A 20,366-nucleotide genomic window follows, 5' to 3' on the forward strand; every position below is an offset into this window, starting at 1 on the left:
CTTGCAACAACCTTGTTAGGGTGATGTTTCTCCATAAAGCTTTCCATCTTACCCCACATAGTAAAAATCTCTTTAATTTCTGAAGAAGGCACCTTCTTCCATCTCTCTTCCTCCTCCTCTGCAGCAAGATTCTGAGCTGCGATGTGTTGCTCTTCCTGCTGAAGCTCTTGCAGCTCCTCAGTGGTGAGCTCTTCATTGTGGTCTTTCACCAATTCTTTCACATCCTCCAAACTCACATCCAACCCCATGGAACTCCCCAGTGCCACAATTGATTTTACAACAGACATAGGCTCATTAGGGTCAGTCCCAAATTCTTCAAAATCCCTCTTGTCGACACAATCTGGCCACAATTTTCTTCAGGCAGAGTTCAAAGTCCTGGTAGTCACTCCCTCCCAAGCCATACCTATAAGGGTTATGCAGTGGAGGATGCTGAAGTTTTCTCTCCAAAATTCCCTTAGGGTCAAGTGAGTGTCTGTGGTCACAGTCAAGCACCTGTGAAACATTGCTTTTGTGTAGAGTTTTTTAAAGTTTGCAATAACCTGCTGGTCCATGGGTTGGAGGAGAGGAGTGGTATTCGGGGGCAAGAACTTTACTGTGATGAACCCAAACTCCTCGAAAATTAGATCATCCAAGTTTGGAGGATGAGCAGGTGCATTGTCCATTACTAGCAGGCACTTGAGATCCAATTTCTTTTCCAGGAGATACTCCTTCACACTAGGGCCAAACACTTCACTGAACCACTCGACGAAAATTTCCCTCGTGACCCATGCCTTACTATTAGATTTCCAAAACACACACAATTTACTCTTCATAACATTGTTTTTCCTGAACACTCTGGGATTTTCAGAATGGTACACTAGTAATGGCTTCACTTTGAAATCCCCACTAGCATTAGCACAGAACATTAGCGTCAGCCTGTCTTTCATAGGCTTGTGTCCTGGCATTGCCTTTTCCTCTTGTGTAATGAAGGTCCTCTTTGGCATTTTCTTCCAAAAGAGGCCTGTTTCGTCACAATTGAACACTTGTTCAGGTTTCAGTCCTTCAGCCTCTATGTACTCTTGGAATTCATGCACATATTTTTCAGCCGCCTTGTGGTCCAAACTGGCAGCCTCACCATGCCTTACCACACTGTGTATGCCAGTACGGTTCTTAAATCTCTCAAACCAGCCTTTGCTGGCCTTAAATTCACTCACTTCACCACTATTTGCAGGCAATTTCTTTTTACCAAATCTTCATGCAACTGCCTAGCCTTTTCACAAATAAACGAAGTCATAAGAGTATCTCCTGCTAATTGTTTCTCATTTATCCACACCAATAATAACTTCTCAACCTCTTCCAGTACTGGTGATCTCATTTTTGTCAGCATAGTTACTCCCTTTGCAACAACAGCATCCTTTATTTCATTTTTCTTGGCCACTATGGAACATAAGGTTGTGTAGGGTTTCTTATACATCCTAGACAGTTCGGCCACACTTGTACCACTTTCATATTGTTCAATGATGGTTTTCTTAAATTCAATCGTATTTCTCACCTTCTTTACCACAGGCTTGGCACTAGGAGCTTTCTTTGGAACCATGGTAGCTTATTTAGTACTTGCAAGCACTAAAATAAATGGAATACATGTACAGTGGACCCCCGCATAGCGACCTTAATCCGTGCAAGAGGGCTGGCTGTTATGCGAAATGTTCGGTATGCGAATGAATTTTCCCCATAAGAAATAATGGAAATCAAATTAATCCGTGCAAGACACCCAAAAGTATGAAAAAAAAAAATTTTGCCACATGAAATATACATTTTCCTACACACAAAGAGAAGGATACATGCACAATAGTAGAGTAGTACATGCACAATATATATTGTGCATGTACTACTCTACTAAATGAAGAATAAATGACACTTACCTTTATTGAAGATGTAGCAATGACTGATGAGACACTGTGTCCTGGGAGTGCCTTTTCCTCCTGAGTACTGTAGGTCCTGTTTGGTATTTTCTTCCAGAACAGGCATTATCACACTGTGTATGCCACTACGATTCTTAAATCTCTCAAACTAACCTTTGCTGGCTCTAAATTCACCAATATGAGCACTAGTTCCAGGCATTTTCCCTGTTCACCTGGGTGTTAGTCGACTGGTGTGGGTTGCATCCTGGGAGACAAGATTAAGGACCCCAATGGAAATAAGTTAGACAGTCTTCGATGACACTGACTTTTTTGGGTTATCCTGGGTGGCAAATCCTCTGGGGTTAATTGTTTCTTGGTATTCTCAATAAGCCACACCAACAACGGTGGTACAGCAGCAACAGACGATGCTACAGCAGCAACAGACGATGCTACAGCAGCAGCAGACGATGCTACAGCAGCAACTGACGATGTTACAGCAGCAGCAGACGATGCTACAGCAGCAGCAGCAGCAGACGATGCTACAGCAGCAGCAGCAGCTAACGGTGGTACAGCAGCAACAGACGATGCTACAGCAGCAACAGACGATGCTACAGCAGCAGCAGACGATGCTACAGCAGCAGCAGCAGCAGCTGACGGTGGTACAGCAGCAACAGACGATGCTACAGCAGCAACAGACGATGCTACAGCAGCAGCAGACGATGCTACAGCAGCAGCAGCAGCTGACGGTGGTACAGCAGCAACAGACGATGCTACAGCAGCAACAGACGATGCTACAGCAGCAACTGACGATGTTACAGCAGCAGCAGACGATGCTACAGCAGCAGCAGCAGCTGACGGTGGTACAGCAGCAGCAGACGATGCTACAGCAGCAGCAGACGATGCTACAGCAGCAGCAGACGATGCTACAGCAGCAGCAGACGATGCTACAGCAGCAGCAGACGATGCTACAGCAGCAGCAGACGATGCTACAGCAGCAGCAGCAGCTGTACCACCAATAGTAGCGATGGTTGATTGGGGTTTATTATACAACCTGGCCAGCTCGGAGACACGCACTCCACTTTCATACTTATCAATGATCTTTTTCTTCATCTCCATAGTAATTCTCACCCTTATTGCTGTAGGGTTGGCACTAGAAGCTTTCTTGGGGCCCATGGTCACTTATTTTCCAGAAAAAATCACCAAAAACACTGTAATAATACGAAATGTTCCGATTGTATGCTTGGATGTTACCGCGGAGGCTGGCTGGTAAACAATGCCACCGGCGGAACATGTGAGCGTGGCTCAGGCCGCACATTGGACGCGTCTCGGACGAAGGGCGGTGAGCGGGTTTTTGGGCGGTATGCGAGGCAAAATTTTTGCGATCAAAGCGTCCGGTATGCGGATTGTACGGTATGCGATGCGTCCGGTATGCGGGGGTCCACTGTATTATGAAATATTTCGCTGGAGCACGTGAGGGGACCTTCGCTCACTGGTAAACAATGCCAGACTGGCTGCCACCCTGGCTCACGCCGTGGGTACGCGTCCCGGACGAACTACGACTCGCGAGTCAACCTATGAAAAGCGAGTCCATGTTTATACGAAAATACCTCTATGATTGGCGAATTTTACGATTGCCGGGAACTACGAAAAGCGGGGGACCACTGTATTCTTGTCGGCTGAAATAATATTCAGATAGCTTATATGTATTATATTATATTATATTGTATTTTAAGCTCATAAGTTAATTCCACTCACCCATTTACTAGATAAACATACAGGCACAATACAAGGCACAAAAGTCTCTTTGACATCCCTTGTGTCCATCTCACCCTTTGCAAAAATGCAATGCACATCTGGAATTCACTGCCTGAACCAGCAAAAGGTCTCCTACTTGCCAATCAATTTAGGGCTATACTTAAAATTCATCTGGTCTCAAAAAATTAACCATACTAACACAATACTAAATCATTTAACTGGTTTACGACTCAAAAAATCCCCCCAAAATTAGGACTGCTGGATCAGTTTAAAACATTAATACATGTACATGTTTAAAACAGTACTGTTGTAGCATTGTGAATTGTATTAATTGTAATACTGTACTGATATTTGTTTTGTGCTAACTCACTACTATAAATCTTATTAATTATAAAATTTTTTGGCTACCTGACTTTAGTAATAAGGTAAAGTAATGAATAATTAAAATTTACCACTCTATAAGCTATGTTTAGTTTTAAGTCGTGTGCAAGCATTAGGGTCAGCTCACCTGAAATGCTCAGACATGTTAGTGGCTTTGTATTTAACCCTTTCAGGGATTCCGATGCACTAGTACGGCTTACGCACCAAGGTTTTTGACATACTAGTACGCCTAAATTCTAGCGCCCTCAAATCTAGTGAGAGAAAGTAGGTAGGCCTGCATATGAAAGAATGGGTCTATGTGGTCAGTGTGCACAGTATAAAGAAAAATCCTGCAGCACACAGTGTGAAATGAGAAAAAAAAAATTTGACAGTGTTTTTGGTTTAAAACAGTGACTTTGCACTGTATTTTCACATGGTATTTACGATGGTATTCTAGTTTTCCTGGTCTCATTTTATAGAATGGAAGACATATTACAGAAATTGAGACGATTTTGATTGGTTTTACAATGAAAAGTACGTACCTTGAAATTGAGCTCAAAGTAGCAGAAATCTTCGATTTTTGCCAAAGTTCAAAAGTAAACAAATCATGCTACGCATCCAATACACATCAACTGGTGAGTCCAATATCCTTTCACAAGTGCGCTGATATTATTTATACCATTTCTACACTAATGCGGTAGTCTGCATAACAGTAAATCTTCTATTTTTTGTGAGAATAAAAATTCAAAGTGGACAGCAAAAGAATGTAAGAGGGGTGTGGGGACGTGACTAGTGAACAGAGGAAATGTTATTTTAGTGCCAGGAATGTCTTTCTTGTTTATTTTGGACCCTATTTGGAAATTGCCATCTTTTGAAATTTGTGTGAAATTGGCAAAATTGCTAAATTCTGACCACTGTAATGGATAGTTGAAATCGGTAAATGGGTAGTTTCTTGTACTCATTCGATAGAAAAAATGGAGTTCTAGCGAAATAGTTATGATTTTTGTCGACTAGTACACTGGAATTGGCTGAAAATAGGGCTCAAAGTGGGCAAAATCACTGATGCGTAAATATCGTCGAGACCGCTAACTTCACAAAAGCATAATTCCGAAAGTTTTCCATCAAATTTCATACTTTTGGTGTCATTATGATCGAGAAAAGATTCTCTATCTTTTCATAAGATTTTTTTTTTTTAAATTTGGGCGACCCTAAGAACAAGTCTGGGAGAGGGCCTGGGGACCCTGAAAGGGTTAACAACACTTAATAAAATGTAAATCACACAATGTATCCTTTACAAAGAAATAAAAATTGTATTGTATACTGAAGGTATTCAGTTATTCTATAAAAGAGTAATTAAAGATACATTAACCCTTAAACTGTCCAAACGTAGATCTACGTTTTTTCAACATTTGAAAGTATGTAAAAAAAGTAGATCTTTTCTTTTTTTTACATTTGAAAAAGTGTAAAAAAAAAACTTTGATCTACTTTTTTTTGTTATATTTGAAAATATGTAAAAAAAAAAGGTAGATCTACTTTTGGAGCACTACGCATGTGAACGTAGATCTGCTTGGACAGTTTAAGGGTTAAGGATGAACCTAGGTACCTGAAGTGATACAAAAAAGGTTTTTGTATCAATTCAGGTACTACAAAACTGTATTCACATCCCCTCTAGTACCATACTAGGTACTACAAAATTGTATTCACTTCCCCTCTAGTACCATACTAGGTACTACAAAATTGTATTCACTTCCCCTCTAGTACCATACCAGGTACTATGAAATTGTATTCACTTCCCCTCTAGTACCATACTAGGTACTACAAAATTGTATTCACTTCCCCTCTAGTACCATACTAGATACTACAAAATTGTATTCACTTCCCCTCTAGTACCATACTGGTGTTAGTTCACAATCTTGCCAAAGATATTCTAGACAATGCTTGTGAGTAATTTTATTAATATGATTTAACTTTAGCTGCTTTACTCTGTCCTCAACATTCATCAAGGACCCCAATGGAAATAAGTCAAGGACTCCAATGGAATTAAATCACTGCCTGACTTTTTTTTGGGTTATCCAGAAAGGTAATTTACACACCGGACCCCATGGCCAGGTGGCAAAGGCACTCGCTTCACATGGTGAGGGTCCGGGTTCGGTTCCCGGCGAAGGGGTGGAAACATTGGACGTGTTTCCTTACACCGGTTGATAATGTTCACCCATCAGTAAAATAGGTACCTGGGAGTTAGTCGACTGGTGTGAGTCGCATCCTGGGACAAAACTGACCTAATTTGCCCGAAATGCTCTGCATAACAAGCGGCTTTCTATGTAGTAGTATGTCATTGATGTCAGCTATGGTCTGTATACCTTGTACATGTAGAAATAAAGATATTATTATTATAATTGTACTTATGTGCACCTGTGCCTAAATAAAGTTTACTTATTTATTAATAATATCCAGTTTATTAATAATATCCGCATAACGGAGATAAAACACCTCAATTACTGGGAGCGCTTGAGGTTTCTAAACCTGTATTCCCTGGAACGCAGGCGGGAGAGATACATGATTATATACACCTGGAAAATCCTAGAGGGACTAGTACCGAACTTGCACACGAAAATCACTCACTACGAAAGCAAAAGACTTGGCAGACGATGCACCATCCCCCCAATGAAAAGCAGGGGTGTCACTAGCATGTTAAGAGACCATACAATAAGTGTCAGGGGCCCGAGACTGTTCAACTGCCTCCCAGCACACATAAGGGGGATTACCAACAGACCCCTGGCAGTCTTCAAGCTGGCACTGGACAAGCACCTAAAGTCAGTTCCTGATCAGCCGGGCTGTGGCTCGTACGTTGGTTTGCGTGCAGCCAGCAGCAACAGCCTGGTTGATCAGGCGCTGATCCACCAGGAGGCCTGGTCACAGACCGGGCCGCGGGGGCGTTGACCCCCGAAACTCTCTCCAGGTAAACTCCAGGTAAGTTGTTATAGTTTATCCTGGTCTATAAGCTGTCTTGGATAATACTCTTGAGAGCACATTAATTCTTAATATTAAAATTGAATTTAGGTGGGAGTGCTAAACACAAAGGGGCCATACAGCATCTGGGAGAATGGGAAGCAAGAGTGATATTGGTACACATAGGTACACCAACGGAAATCGTCACTTGGTTTTTTTTTAATTTTGTTATCCTGGGTAATTTGCACTATATGATAACTGTACTTTGTAAGTTTATTTAGGTTCAGGTAGACATAAGTACAATTGTCATACAGGGTAAATTACCTGAGATAACCCAAATAAGTCACCTAGGATAACTAAAATAAGTCAAGAGTGACTTATTTCCACTGACCTCTTTCCAAGGAAAGAGAAGGTCAGATCTGACTGTTTGGATCAAGAGCCTTGGAGACCTGGATAATCCAACAGTCAAACAACATAATTTAATTTTTCTTGGAGTATCGAGTACTTACTGTTGTGTGAGGACATGGCCGTCCCACCACAATACTCTCTGTTGGAGGACTCTGGCAGGATAACCCAGGGGTTATCAGCTCACTCTGGCAGGATAACCCAGGGGTTATCATCCTTGGGGGGCCACCAGCTGGTACTCACGCCCATTAGCTGTTTCCCACGCCCACCCACACTCAACTCTGACGTCACTATGTATTCACTTGACGTCCATGGGGGTCAGGGTGGGGGTGTGAGTGTTGGGTTGATGGGCCTGAAGGATCACACCTGTATCATCCACCAATGGATCATTATGTTGGTAAGTTTATTTAGGCACAGGTACACATAAATACAATTATCATATATTGTGTAAATTACCCCGACATTGCCCGGAATGACCCCGGAATGAAAGTGGACTTTCTTTGTACTTAACTAATCAAAACTGTAATTAAACATTTTAACCTTGAGAAGAAATAAAATCTTAAAATTAAGATTAAGATGTTTACTTTGACATGATATATGGTTGTACAGAGGAATATAATAGTTGGGTGTACATGCAAAAAGCCCTTTTGTATGCAGAGCATTTCGGGCCAACTTAAAGATTAACTTGACATTAGGAAGGCAATAACAGTTCATATGGTCATTAGATGAGTTACAGTGAGTAAAAGAGAACTGAATATTCTATCAGGTAATACTTGATAAGTCTAGTAGATAATAAATCGACACCATGCCCAGCCCTTCTAGGGTAGGGTAGGTGCCTGAGCCAGAGCTTTCAGCTCACAAGACTGTCATTCCCATTAGCCCCCTTGGGACGGGGATGGCAGACCAGAGAGGCCTAGCTTCTCCCTATGAGCCCGTGAGGGTGGGGAATGTGGCTAGGCCTGGTGTATCCATATGCTCTCGCGCTACCGTCCACAGGATGGATATGGGGTGCACAATAAACTAGCCACTTCGGTGGCAAAATCTAATCTGGGGACAGAGCTTTACCCTGGTGGCTAAAGCTCCCGCTTCACACACGGAGGGCCCGGGTTCGATTTCCGGCGGGTGGAAATATTTCGACACGTTTCCTTGCACCTGTTGTCCTGTCCACCTAGCAGTAAAAAGGTACCTGGGTGTTAGTCGACTGGTGTGGGTCGCATCCTGGGGGACAATGGAAATAAGTTAGACAGTCCTTGATGACGCACTGACTTTCTTGGGTTATCCTGGGTGGCTAACCCTTCGGGGTTAAAATTCCGAACGAAATCTTATCTTATCTTGTGCCTCCTCCCATGGGAGACTTAGGTCTCAGACACTCCCTAGAAAGGAGCCAAGGCCGGGCCACCACTTGGAAAAGGCCCGGGCCGGGAGAATACCGGCGAATCAACAAGTTTAATAGAGAATTATTACACTATTGAATTAGTTTATAAAGATTACAGTATTACAAATGAACAATTTAAAACAACTTACAATATGATGTATTACAGTTTAGTACTATTTGAAACAATGAAATTTAGACATTCAAATTTTGAAGTAGTAATTGGATGAGCATTCATCATCACAATATGAGTAGCTTTTGAGTAGCTGGTAGTGATTAGGTACGGTTCGTCTGGTTAATTTTGGGCGATGAGATGATTTCTTAGTAGGGCCTTAAATTGATTTGCAGACAGGAGTCCTATAGTGTGTTCTGGCAATGAATTCCAGATCTTCGGGCCCTTTACGTGCTAACATTTTTGCATAGGGAGAGATGGACATGAGGGATATCGAAGAGTTATTTCCTTCTTGGTTGTGTGTTCTGTTATAGTTATCAAGGAGTTTGAGAGGAGGGTTTACATTTGAATATAGTGTTCTGTGTATGTAGTAGGCACAATAATAAGTGTGGATGTTTTGTATATTAAGCAAGTTAAGACTCTAGAAAAGAGGTGGAGTGTGTTGTCTAATGCAGGAGTTAGTATAATCAATCGCACTGCAGCTTTTTGCTGGTTATTAAAGGCTTAAGGTGATTTGCTGTGGTTGAGCCCCATGCACAAATAGCATATAGGTGAGGTAAGGGTAAATGAGAGAGTGGTACAAAACTAGAAGAGCTGACTGGGGTACATAGTACCTGTGGAAAATACTGTATATATTTTCCAGAAATACAGTAGTTATATGTAAATAGATGGCCATACTGTATTTAATAATATTTATGTCATAGAAAACGGGAAGCTGCGCCTGCGCAGGACAGTCGCCATTATTGTTTGAATTGAACAGAACGTTAGTGATTAATGTGAAGAATTTTCGTGCTCTAGAGGTTAAAATTGGGCTGACACCTCTCAAATAAGAGGCAAAATTGTTGGATGTGCATTCCTGCATAATCTGAGTATCAGGCGACAGGACAGGACAACTCCAGGAACCTCAGATAAGCTGTCTAATTTATGTTTAAATTCTGGCCAGTAAATTTTTCATAAATGTAGGCAGAAGGGGGGGGGTCCTGTACATGACACATTAATCTCCAGTCAAAATGGTGAGTGATATTAAGATATATTTTCCTTCTGTTATGTAAATGTGTATATATATAATTCTTTATTAATTTAATATACAGTCCACAAATTTATATATTTACCAGCATTCCTGGTGATGTATTTTTCATTTGTAATTAATAGGTCCAGAGCAACTTGTGGATATGACAGTGGTAGGTATCGAAGGGGGACATTTTTTGCGACCTAGGTGTCCCAAATTCCTACTTGTCTAACTGATAAATAATAATTATCTTTGTTCATTTACTGTTATGTACATAATGATACATTCAGATAAATGTAATTTTCCACAGTACCGTATCTTTGAAAGGATGCCTACTGTTTTGGAGACTTTCTTGGAAATTTGTTCTATGTGTGTCTGAAATTTGAGATTGCAATCAAGGTGGAGACCTAACAATTTGCCATCTGTCTAGAAATAGGTGAACCATTTTTCAATATGTTTAACTGTACATTTGAAGCTGTTTCCAAAAAGCATGAAGTAGCTTTTGTCTGTATTGAGAGTAAGTTTGTTGGTAATCATCCAAGTAGATATTTTTAACAGTTCAGCATTTACAGTGTCTGTTAGTATGGTTGGGTTTGGATGAGAGAAGACATAAGTTGTGCCATCTGCAAATAAAATGGGTTTAAGGAGATTAGATGCGTTTGGTAAGTCATGATGTAAATGAGAAAAGAGAAGTAGGCGTTGACCCCCGGAACTCTCTCCAGGTAAACTCCAGGTAGTTAGTTTTAGTTTAATATGTTTATTATGCACCCCATACCCATCCTGTGGGCGGTAGTCAAAAGATTACAGAGGTACATAATTGGTCCAGGGACTGGACTCCAAAGTTTTGATAGCTGAGCAAGTTACAGAGGTAATGAACTCACAATTTACAAAGGTAATGAACTCACAATTTACAAAGGTAATGAACTCACAATTTACAAAGGTAATGAACTCACAATTTACAAAGGTAATGAACTCCAGGTAAGTCTGGTCACAATCATGACAAGTTACAAAGGTATTTACAGATTACAGAGGTACGTAATGGGTCCAGGGACTGGGCCCCCAAAGTTTTGATAGCTGAACTAGGTACAAAGGTAATGAGCTCACAAGTTACAAAGGTAATGAATTCTGTAGAATGGTTACTTACGTTTATACTTTGGCTACAATCATGAACAAATTATAGAGTAATGAGCAATTCACACTTCCACACCCGGTCACAACTGTAATGAGTTATTGGTGCAAATATTGATTGTTGAGTCACACACACCACACACACACACACACACACACACACACACACACACACACACACACACACACACACACACACACACACACACACACACACACACACACACACTTTAAACTCCAGGTAACACATGAAAAGTTACTTTTTTATACATGAGTGGCGGTAAGCTATTTAGGTTTCCTGCATTGTTCTTTAGTGTTTTGATGACAAGCAAGATTTCTGTAGGGTTTGTTGGGGCTAAAAATAGAGTATTAGAATAGTTGCCAGTGAGGTAGTCTTTTGGTTGAATGTTTGAGCTTGGGATTTTACGTGCTAGTTTTGTTCCTACGGTAGAGAAAAAGACATTAAGTTTGTTGGCAGTATCGGCTTGCTGAAGGAGATTATTATTATTATTATTATTATAATCAAGGGGGAAGCGCTAAACCCGGAAGATTATACAGCGCCTGGGGGGGGGGGATGTGGAAGGCATTCAGGCTTAATTCGGGGAACTGGAGCACAGATCCAATTCCCTAAATCAAGAGCCCCTCACCAACATCAAGAAACCTTCCTTGAGGGGTTGCTGAAGGAGAGGGTCTTTGGTTTAGTTAAGTTAGTCATTCTGTTTTGTGACAGCTTTTTATATCCTAGAATTTCAGATAAGGTTTTCCAGGTCTTTTTCATATCGCCTTTTATGTCATGAAATCTGTTTTCATAATACAGTTTTTTGGTCCTCCTTATTAGATTGGTTAGTACTGACGAGTAACGTTTTGTAAGATCCTTTGTTATTAGACCCATTCTGTACTGTTTTTCGTATAGATGTTTTTTATCAATAGATTTGAGGATGCTGTTTGTAAGCTAGGGGCTGTTTAGTCTCTTTGTGCTGTTTGTAAGCCAGGGGCTGTTTAGTCTCTTTGTGCTGTTTGTAAGCCAGGGGCTGTTTAGTCTCTTTGTGCTGTTTGTAAGCAAGGGGCTGTTTAGTCTCTTTGTCCTGTTTGTAAGCTAGGGGCTGTTTAGTCTCTTTGTGCTGTTTGTAAGCTAGGGGCTGTTTAGTCTCTTTGTGCTGTTTGTAAGCTAGGGGCTGTTTAGTCTCTTTGTGCTGTTTGTAAGCTAGGGGCTGTTTAGTCTCTTTGTGCTGTTTGTAAGCTAGGGGCTGTTTAGTCTCTTTGTGCTGTTTGTAAGCCAGGGGCTGTTTAGTCTCTTTGTGCTGTTTGTAAGCTAGGGGCTGTTTAGTCTCTTTGTGCTGTTTGTAAGCTAGGGGCTGTTTAGTCTCTTTGTGCTGTTTATAAGCTAGGGGCTGTTTAGTCTCTTTGTGCTGTTTATAAGCTAGGGGCTGTTTAGTCTCTTTGTGCTGTTTGTAAGCTAGGGGCTGTTTAGTCTCTTTGTGCTGTTTGTAAGCTAGGGGCTGTTTAGTATCTTTGTGCTGTTTATAAGCTAGGGGCTGTTTAGTCTCTTTGTGCTGTTTATAAGCTAGGGGCTGTTTAGTCTCTTTGTGCTGTTTATAAGCTAGGGGCTGTTTAGTCTCTTTGTGCTGTTTATAAGCTAGGGGCTGTTTAGTCTCTTTGTGCTGTTTGTAAGCTAGGGGCTGTTTAGTCTCTTTGTGCTGTTTATAAGCTAGGGGCTGTTTAGTCTCTTTGTGCTGTTTATAAGCTAGGGGCTGTTTAGTCTCTTTGTGCTGTTTGTAAGCTAGGGGTTGTTTAATCTCTTTGTGCTGTTTATAAGCTAGGGGCTGTTTAGTCTCTTTGTGCTGTTTATAAGCTAGGGGCTGTTTAGTCTCTTTGTGCTGTTTGTAAGCTAGGGGTTGTTTAGTCTCTTTGTGCTGTTTGTAAGCTAGGGGCTGTTTAGTCTCTTTGTGCTGTTTATAAGCTAGGGGCTGTTTAGTCTCTTTGTGCTGTTTATAAGCCAGGGGCTGTTTAGTCTCTTTGTGCTGTTTGTAAGCTAGGGGCTGTTTAGTCTCTTTGTGCTGTTTATAAGCTAGGGGCTGTTTAGTCTCTTTGTGCTGTTTATAAGCTAGGGGCTGTTTAGTCTCTTTGTGCTGTTTGTAAGCTAGGGGCTGTTTAGTCTCTTTGTGCTGTTTATAAGCCAGGGGCTGTTTAGTCTCTTTGTGCTGTTTGTAAGCTAGGGGCTGTTTAGTCTCTTTGTGCTGTTTATAAGCTAGGGGCTGTTTAGTCTCTTTGTGCTGTTTATAAGCTAGGGGCTGTTTAGTCTCTTTGTGCTGTTTATAAGCTAGGGGCTGTTTAGTCTCTTTGTGCTGTTTGTAAGCTAGGGGCTGTTTAGTCTCTTTGTGCTGTTTGTAAGCTAGGGGCTGGAGTTTACCTGGAGTTTACCTGGAGAGAGTTCCGGGGGTCAACGCCCCCGCGGCCCGGTCTGAGACCAGGCCTCCTGGTGGATCAGAGCCTGATCAACCAGGCTGTTGCTGCTGGCTGCACGCAAACCAACATACGAGCCACAGCCCGGCTGATCCGGAACTGACTTTAGGTGCTTGTCCAGTGCCAGCTTGAAGACTGCCAGGGGTCTGTTGGTAATCCCCCTTATGTGTGCTGGGAGGCAGTTGAACAGTCTCGGGCCCCTGACACTTATTGTATGGTCTCTTAACGTGCTAGTGACACCCCTGCTTTTCATTGGGGGGATGGTGCATCGTCTGCCAAGTCTTTTGCTTTCGTAGTGGGTGATTTTCGTGTGCAAGTTCGGTACTAGTCCCTCTAGGATTTTCCAGGTGTATATAATCATGTATCTCTCCCTCCTGCGTTCCAGGGAATACAGGTTTAGGAACCTCAAGCGCTCCCAATAATTGAGGTGTTTTATCTCCGTTATGCGCGCCGTGAAAGTTCTCTGTACATTTTCTAGGTCGGCAATTTCACCTGCCTTGAAAGGTGCTGTTAGTGTGCAGCAATATTCCAGCCTAGATAGAACACGTGACCTGAAGAGTGTCATCATGGGCTTGGCCTCCATAGTTTTGAAGGTTCTCATTATCCATCCTGTCATTTTTCTAGCAGATGCGATTGATACAGTGTTATGGTCCTTGAAGGTGAGATCCTCCGACATGATCACTCCCAGGTCTTTGACGTTGGTGTTTCGCTCTATTTTGTGGCCAGAATTTGTTTTGTACTCTGATGAAGATTTAATTTCCTCATGTTTACCATATCTGAGTAATTGAAATTTCTCATCGTTGAACTTCATATTGTTTTCTGCAGCCCACTGAAAGATTTGGTTGATGTCTGCCTGGAGCTTTGCAGTGTCTGCAATGGAAGACACTGTCATGCAGATTCGGGTGTCATCTGCAAAGGAAGACACGGTGCTGTGGCTGACATCCTTGTCTATGTCGGATATAAGGATGAGGAACAAGATGGGAGCGAGTACTGTGCCTTGTGGAACAGAGCTTTTCACCGTAGCTGCCTCGGACTTTACTCTGTTGACGACTACTCTCTGTGTTCTGTTAGTGAGGAAATTATAGATCCATCGACCGACTTTTCCTGTTATTCCTTTAGCACGCATTTTGTGCGCTATTACGCCATGGTCACACTTGTCGAAGGCTTTTGCAAAGTCTGTATATATTACATCTGCATTCTTTTTGTCTTCTAGTGCATTTAGGACCTTGTCGTAGTGGTCCAATAGTTGAGACAGACAGGAGCGACCTGTTCTAAACCCATGTTGCCCTGGGTTGTGTAACTGATGGGTTTCTAGATGCGTGGTGATCTTGCTTCTTAGGACCCTTTCAAAGATTTTTATGATATGGGATGTTAGTGCTATTGGTCTGTAGTTCTTTGCTGTTGCTTTACTGCCCCCTTTGTGGAGTGGGGCTATGTCTGTTGTTTTTAGTAACTGTGGGACGACCCCCGTGTCCATGCTCCCTCTCCATAGGATGGAAAAGGCTCGTGATAGGGGCTTCTTGCAGTTCTTGATGAACACAGAGTTCCATGAGTCTGGCCCTGGGGCAGAGTGCATGGGCATGTCATTTATCGCCTGTTCGAAGTCATTTGGCGTCAGGATAACATCGGATAGGCTTGTGTTAATCAAATTTTGTGGCTCTCTCATAAAAAATTTAGTCTCTTTGTGCTGTTTATAAGCTAGGGGCTGTTTAGTCTCTTTGTGCTGTTTATAAGCCTGGGGCTGTTTAGTCTCTTTGTGCTGTTTGTAAGCTAGGGGCTGTTTAGTCTCTTTGTGCTGTTTATAAGCTAGGGGCTGTTTAGTCTCTTTGTGCTGTTTATAAGCTAGGGGCTGTTTAGTCTCTTTGTGCTGTTTATAAGCTAGGGGCTGTTTAGTCTCTTTGTGCTGTTTATAAGCTAGGGGCTGTTTAGTCTCTTTGTGCTGTTTGTAAGCTAGGGGCTGTTTAGTCTCTTTGTGCTGTTTATAAGCTAGGGGCTGTTTAGTCTCTTTGTGCTGTTTATAAGCTAGGGGCTGTTTAGTCTCTTTGTGCTGTTTGTAAGCTAGGGGCTGTTTAGTCTCTTTGTGCTGTTTATAAGCTAGGGGCTGTTTAGTCTCTTTGTGCTGTTTATAAGCTAGGGGCTGTTTAGTCTCTTTGTGCTGTTTGTAAGCTAGGGGCTGTTTAGTCTCTTTGTGCTGTTTGTAAGCTAGGGGCTGTTTAGTCTCTTTGTGCTGTTTGTAAGCTAGGGGCTGTTTAGTCTCTTTGTGCTGTTTGTAAGCTAGGGGCTGTTTAGTCTCTTTGTGCTGTTTGTAAGCTAGGGGCTGTTTAGTCTCTTTGTGCTGTTTGTAAGCTAGGGGCTGTTTAGTCTCTTTGCTGTGATCTGCTTAGTTTTTATTGGGCAATGCATGTTGTAGAGTTTTTTTTTTTTTTGTAAAAAAATATTAACAAATTCATCAATATCGAAGTTGTCTGCTAGCTGGTTTTGCCAGTCAATGTCACTAAATGCTGAAATAAAGATATTAACAGATGACTCGTCATGTAGTCGGAATGTGATCTTAGTTGTGTCCTGGGGCACTTTACACAAGTTGGTTATGAGAAAGATGGGATAGTGGTCAGTGGTGTTACCTGTGATTATGCCTGTTTTTAATGGGGATATAGTGTTTGTCCAGATATGGTCTAGTAATGATGCATTTGTTTCGGTGATTCTTGTAGGTTTTGTTATTGATGGTAGAAGTAATCAGCTGTTCAATGAGAATTCAGTCACTTGTGGGTCATGGTCATGGATGAGATTTATGTAAGTATTAGGTGGTGTTCATTTCTGCGCTAGTTATTATGTTTCTTAGTTTTTCACCAAAAGAGTAAATATTGGAGTGAGGAACTCCATAAATTTCTCCAACTGTTAGAGGTTTTGTAAGGTCTTTGGGTTTAAATTTAGCAAATGTATGTTCACTGTGGAAAATATTTTAATTTTCCGAAACTATAGTGCCTAATAGGTGTTTAATGTGTCTATATGGGTCAAAAATGTATTTGAAAATAGGATAGAACCAGGAGTTCCCTTTGCACATGCGCGGATGTGCGGGGGTAGAGGTCGACTCAGGGCATGGGACTGGCGGAGTGTTTTGAATGTAGTGAGGAGGCTGGGAAAGCATGGAACCCGGAAATTGGCGTTCACGGCGGCCTAAGGATTAATATAGGCCTCATTTCATAATAAGAAGTGTCTTAACTGTTCCTGGTGGAGAGTGAGGGAACGTGATTTACGGGACCACCGTAATAGAGTGGTAAAATGAGTGAATAAGGGTAGGACCGGGTGACTGGTGCGTTGCCATGGACTGTGTCCCGGGGAAAATTACCCTTGGTTTAATCATCACTCATCGGTCTCAGATCTTAATGGAGTGGCCTCCAATGTGTATAATAATTATGAGACATTAAACAGTCTTGTAAATCGTAATGTAATCAGTGATAATAACAATAAGTTAAGGAATCGATGAAGCGATATGAACTGCCATTCCCAGAGTGTGTGTGCACATGTTTACCTCGTTGTTCCTATCCCAAGGATAGTGAAGGCTTTATGGAGTCACGACTTCTAAACCGGGACAAACCGACGGATACCTCGTCCTGCTGGAATAAGAACCGTGTTGGTGTAGCAGGACATCGAAATGAGATGGTGAATGGAGGAAATAAGGAGTATCAATCACCCACAGTTAAGTAACCCTTCTAGTTATAGCAGACTGATACTGGCCAGTTAGGTATGTTGTAATTGGATAGGTTATGAGTGATCCAGCTACATCAAGTGACCACCAGAGAATATCTGGTAAGTGGTGAGATTATGTACAAGTATTTTTCCTTGATGGATATATCCATGTGTAACCTACCCCCCCCCCCCTTCATTCAGTTAAACTAATATAATCTATACAGTCCACAGTTAATTAGTAGCGCCGTACTTGAGGGTGCTACCCAATTTATACTGGTCTCGGATAGATATGGATAAGATTGTGAGGGTCGAGGGGCCACCTGCAGTGACCAGAGGTGGTTAAGTTTTCTCACATGTCTACGCGGGTGACTACGGTAAACCATATAGTTGTTGTCTCCCAAGGAGATTACTCGTATGCCTGTAATGTTGAGGTATGTACAAGTAATCACCCCTAGAAAATTTTCCACATTCACCATGTTCATCCCTTGTGCAAGTAGAATTTATACACTCTAGTTCATCAGAGTAGTATATAGCTGTTCCGCCTCCTAATTGATCTGGCCTACAATTGTGTATGGCCAGGTATGGAATAGATGTTTGTAACATCATGTTTTAGCCATGTTTCAGTGAGAGTAATGATAGACATACTAACATTTAGAGAATTCAATAGTGCCTGGAGGTCATCATAGTGCTTACTTAGTGATCTGACATTATAATTGATTACTGTTATGTTACTGTTGGCATTGAGTAGTGTCTTAGCCTGACTAGCAGTGTAATAAAGGAAACTGTTGTTAGGACCGTGTATATCATCTAATAAAAGGTTAATGTCATGATTGATGTTTGCAATCATATGACTAATGCAAGAGTAACAACCTGGAGTTTACCTGGAGAGAGTTCCGGGGGTCAACGCCCCCGCGGCCCGGTCTGTGACCAGGCCTCCTGGTGGATCAGAGCCTGATCAACTAGGCTGTTACTGCTGGCTGCACGCAAACCAACGTACGAGCCACAGCCCGGCTGGTCAGTATAATGATACTACTACGTGTTAATATAATGCCTATGACAAGCAGTAAATCAAAATTGCACAACTGTTAGGAATCAGTATTGCACTGGAGGTGATATGAGAGCTTATACAAGGCAGTACAAAGTATAGGCAGCAAAAGAACTATTCTACAGATTACACAGATACTAAACAAGTAATAATAATACAAAAATATAAAGTGAAAAGATAGTAAAAAATGGTCTTCATAACACTACTTGTGGAGGTGGATATATAAACTGTATTTTTATTCTGACTCAGTTAAGTCAGCTGCCTTTAGGAATTTTTTTAGATCATGTACGGTAGAAATGAAGTATCCCTTTCCTGTTGTTTCTTGACTGCAATTTTACCAACCCTTGCAAAGCACTGGTAAATTTTGTGGTCATATCGTAGCTTTCTTAGTTTGTAAAGGAGATTTTGTCTTATTTTTGTCAGTCATTCGTTGACATAAACCCTTGTTTTCATATTAATAGATGTTCTTAACAGTTCACTTCGGTGTGAGCTAGAGTTGAACTTTAGTACCACTAAGTTCTTCCCAGTTTGATGACCTGTCACTTTACATTCCTTTATATCACCACTAGGTATGCTGAGTCGAGGATGGTCTATGATAAGTTTTAAGGTGGTTTGTTTACATGTTTCTTTACAGTTGTAGGTACAAGGTTGCTGTTTACTACAACTCAGTCACATAATTGTTGTTGTTGTTCAAAGTGATCTTGGAAATTGTTCATAACGTCGGTAAGTTAGTAAGTTTATTCAGGTTAACACAAATACATTATTATTATTATAATCAAAGGGAAGTGCTAAACCCGTAAGATTATACAGCGCTGGGGGGGGGATGTGGAAGGCATTCACCTGGAGTTTACCTGGAGAGAGTTTCGGGGGTCAACGCCCCCGCGGCCCGGTCTGTGACCAGGCCTCCTGGTGGATCAGAGCCTGATCAACCAGGCTGTTGCTGCTGGCTGCACGCAAACCAACGTACGAGCCACAGCCCGGCTGGTCAGGAACCGACTTTAGGTGCTTGTCCAGTGCCAGCTTGAAGACTGCCAGGGGTCTGTTGGTAATCCCCCTTATGTATGCTGGGAGGCAGTTGAACAGTCTCGGGCCCCTGACACTTATTGTATGGTCTCTTAACGTGCTAGTGACACCCCTGCTTTTCATTGGGGGGATGTTGCATCGTCTGCCAAGTCTTTTGCTTTCGTAGTGAGTGATTTTCGTGTGCAAGTTCGGTACTAGTCCCTGTAGGATTTTCCAGGTGTATATAATCATGTATCTCTCCCGCCTGCGTTCCAGGGAATACAGGTTCAGGAGCCTCAAGCGCTCCCAGTAATTGAGGTGTTTTATCTCCGTTATGCACGCCGTGAAGGTTCTCTGTACATTTTCTAGGTCAGCAATTTCACCTGCCTTGAAAGGTGCTGTTAGTGTGCAGCAATATTCCAGCCTAGATAGAACAAGTGACCTGAAGAGTGTCATCATGGGCTTGGCCTCCCTAGTTTTGAAGGTTCTCATTATCCATCCTGTCATTTTTCTAGCAGATGCGATTGATACAATGTTATGGTACTTGAAGGTGAGATCCTCCGACATGATCACTCCCAGGTCTTTGACGTTGGTGTTTCGCTCTATTTTGTGGCCAGAATTTGTTTTGTACTCTGATGAAGATTTAATTTCCTCGTGTTTACCATATCTGAGTAATTGAAATTTCTCATCGTTGAACTTCATATTGTTTTCTGCAGCCCACTTAAAGATTCGGTTGATGTCCGCCTGGAGCCTTGCAGTGTCTGCAATGGAAGACACTGTCATGCAGATTCGGGTGTCATCTGCAAAGGAAGACACGGTGCTGTGGCTGACATCCTTGTCTATGTCGGATATGAGGATGAGGAACAAGATGGGAGCGAGTACTGTGCCTTGTGGAACAGAGCTTTTCACCGTAGCTGCCTCAGACTTTACTCTGTTAACGACTACTCTCTGTGTTCTGTTAGTGAGGAAATTATAGATCCATCGACCGACTTTTCCTGTTATTCCTTTAGCACGCATTTTGTGCGCTATTACGCCATGGTCACACTTGTCGAAGGCTTTTGCAAAGTCTGTATATATTACATCTGCATTCTTTTTATCTTCTAGTGCAGGCTTAATTCGGGGAACTGGAGCACAGATCC

General features: G+C 42.0%; 1 protein-coding gene across 1 annotated transcript in view; it reads right to left on the bottom strand.

Annotated features, from left to right (window-relative positions):
• Nucleotides 1-7,707, bottom strand: part of LOC128698618 (N-chimaerin) — a 98,626-nt gene extending 90,919 nt beyond the window's left edge. The window contains exon 1 of the mRNA XM_053790961.2: nt 7,454-7,707. Within this exon, the coding sequence (XP_053646936.1) occupies nt 7,454-7,469 (16 nt within the window). The 5' untranslated portion in view covers nt 7,470-7,707. The remainder of the gene's footprint in view (nt 1-7,453) is intronic.
• Nucleotides 7,708-20,366: the final 12,659 nt, after the last annotated feature.

The sequence above is a fragment of the Cherax quadricarinatus genome, chromosome 8 (assembly GCF_038502225.1).
Source record: "Cherax quadricarinatus isolate ZL_2023a chromosome 8, ASM3850222v1, whole genome shotgun sequence".
In the NCBI taxonomy this organism is placed as follows: Eukaryota; Metazoa; Arthropoda; class Malacostraca; order Decapoda; family Parastacidae; genus Cherax; species Cherax quadricarinatus.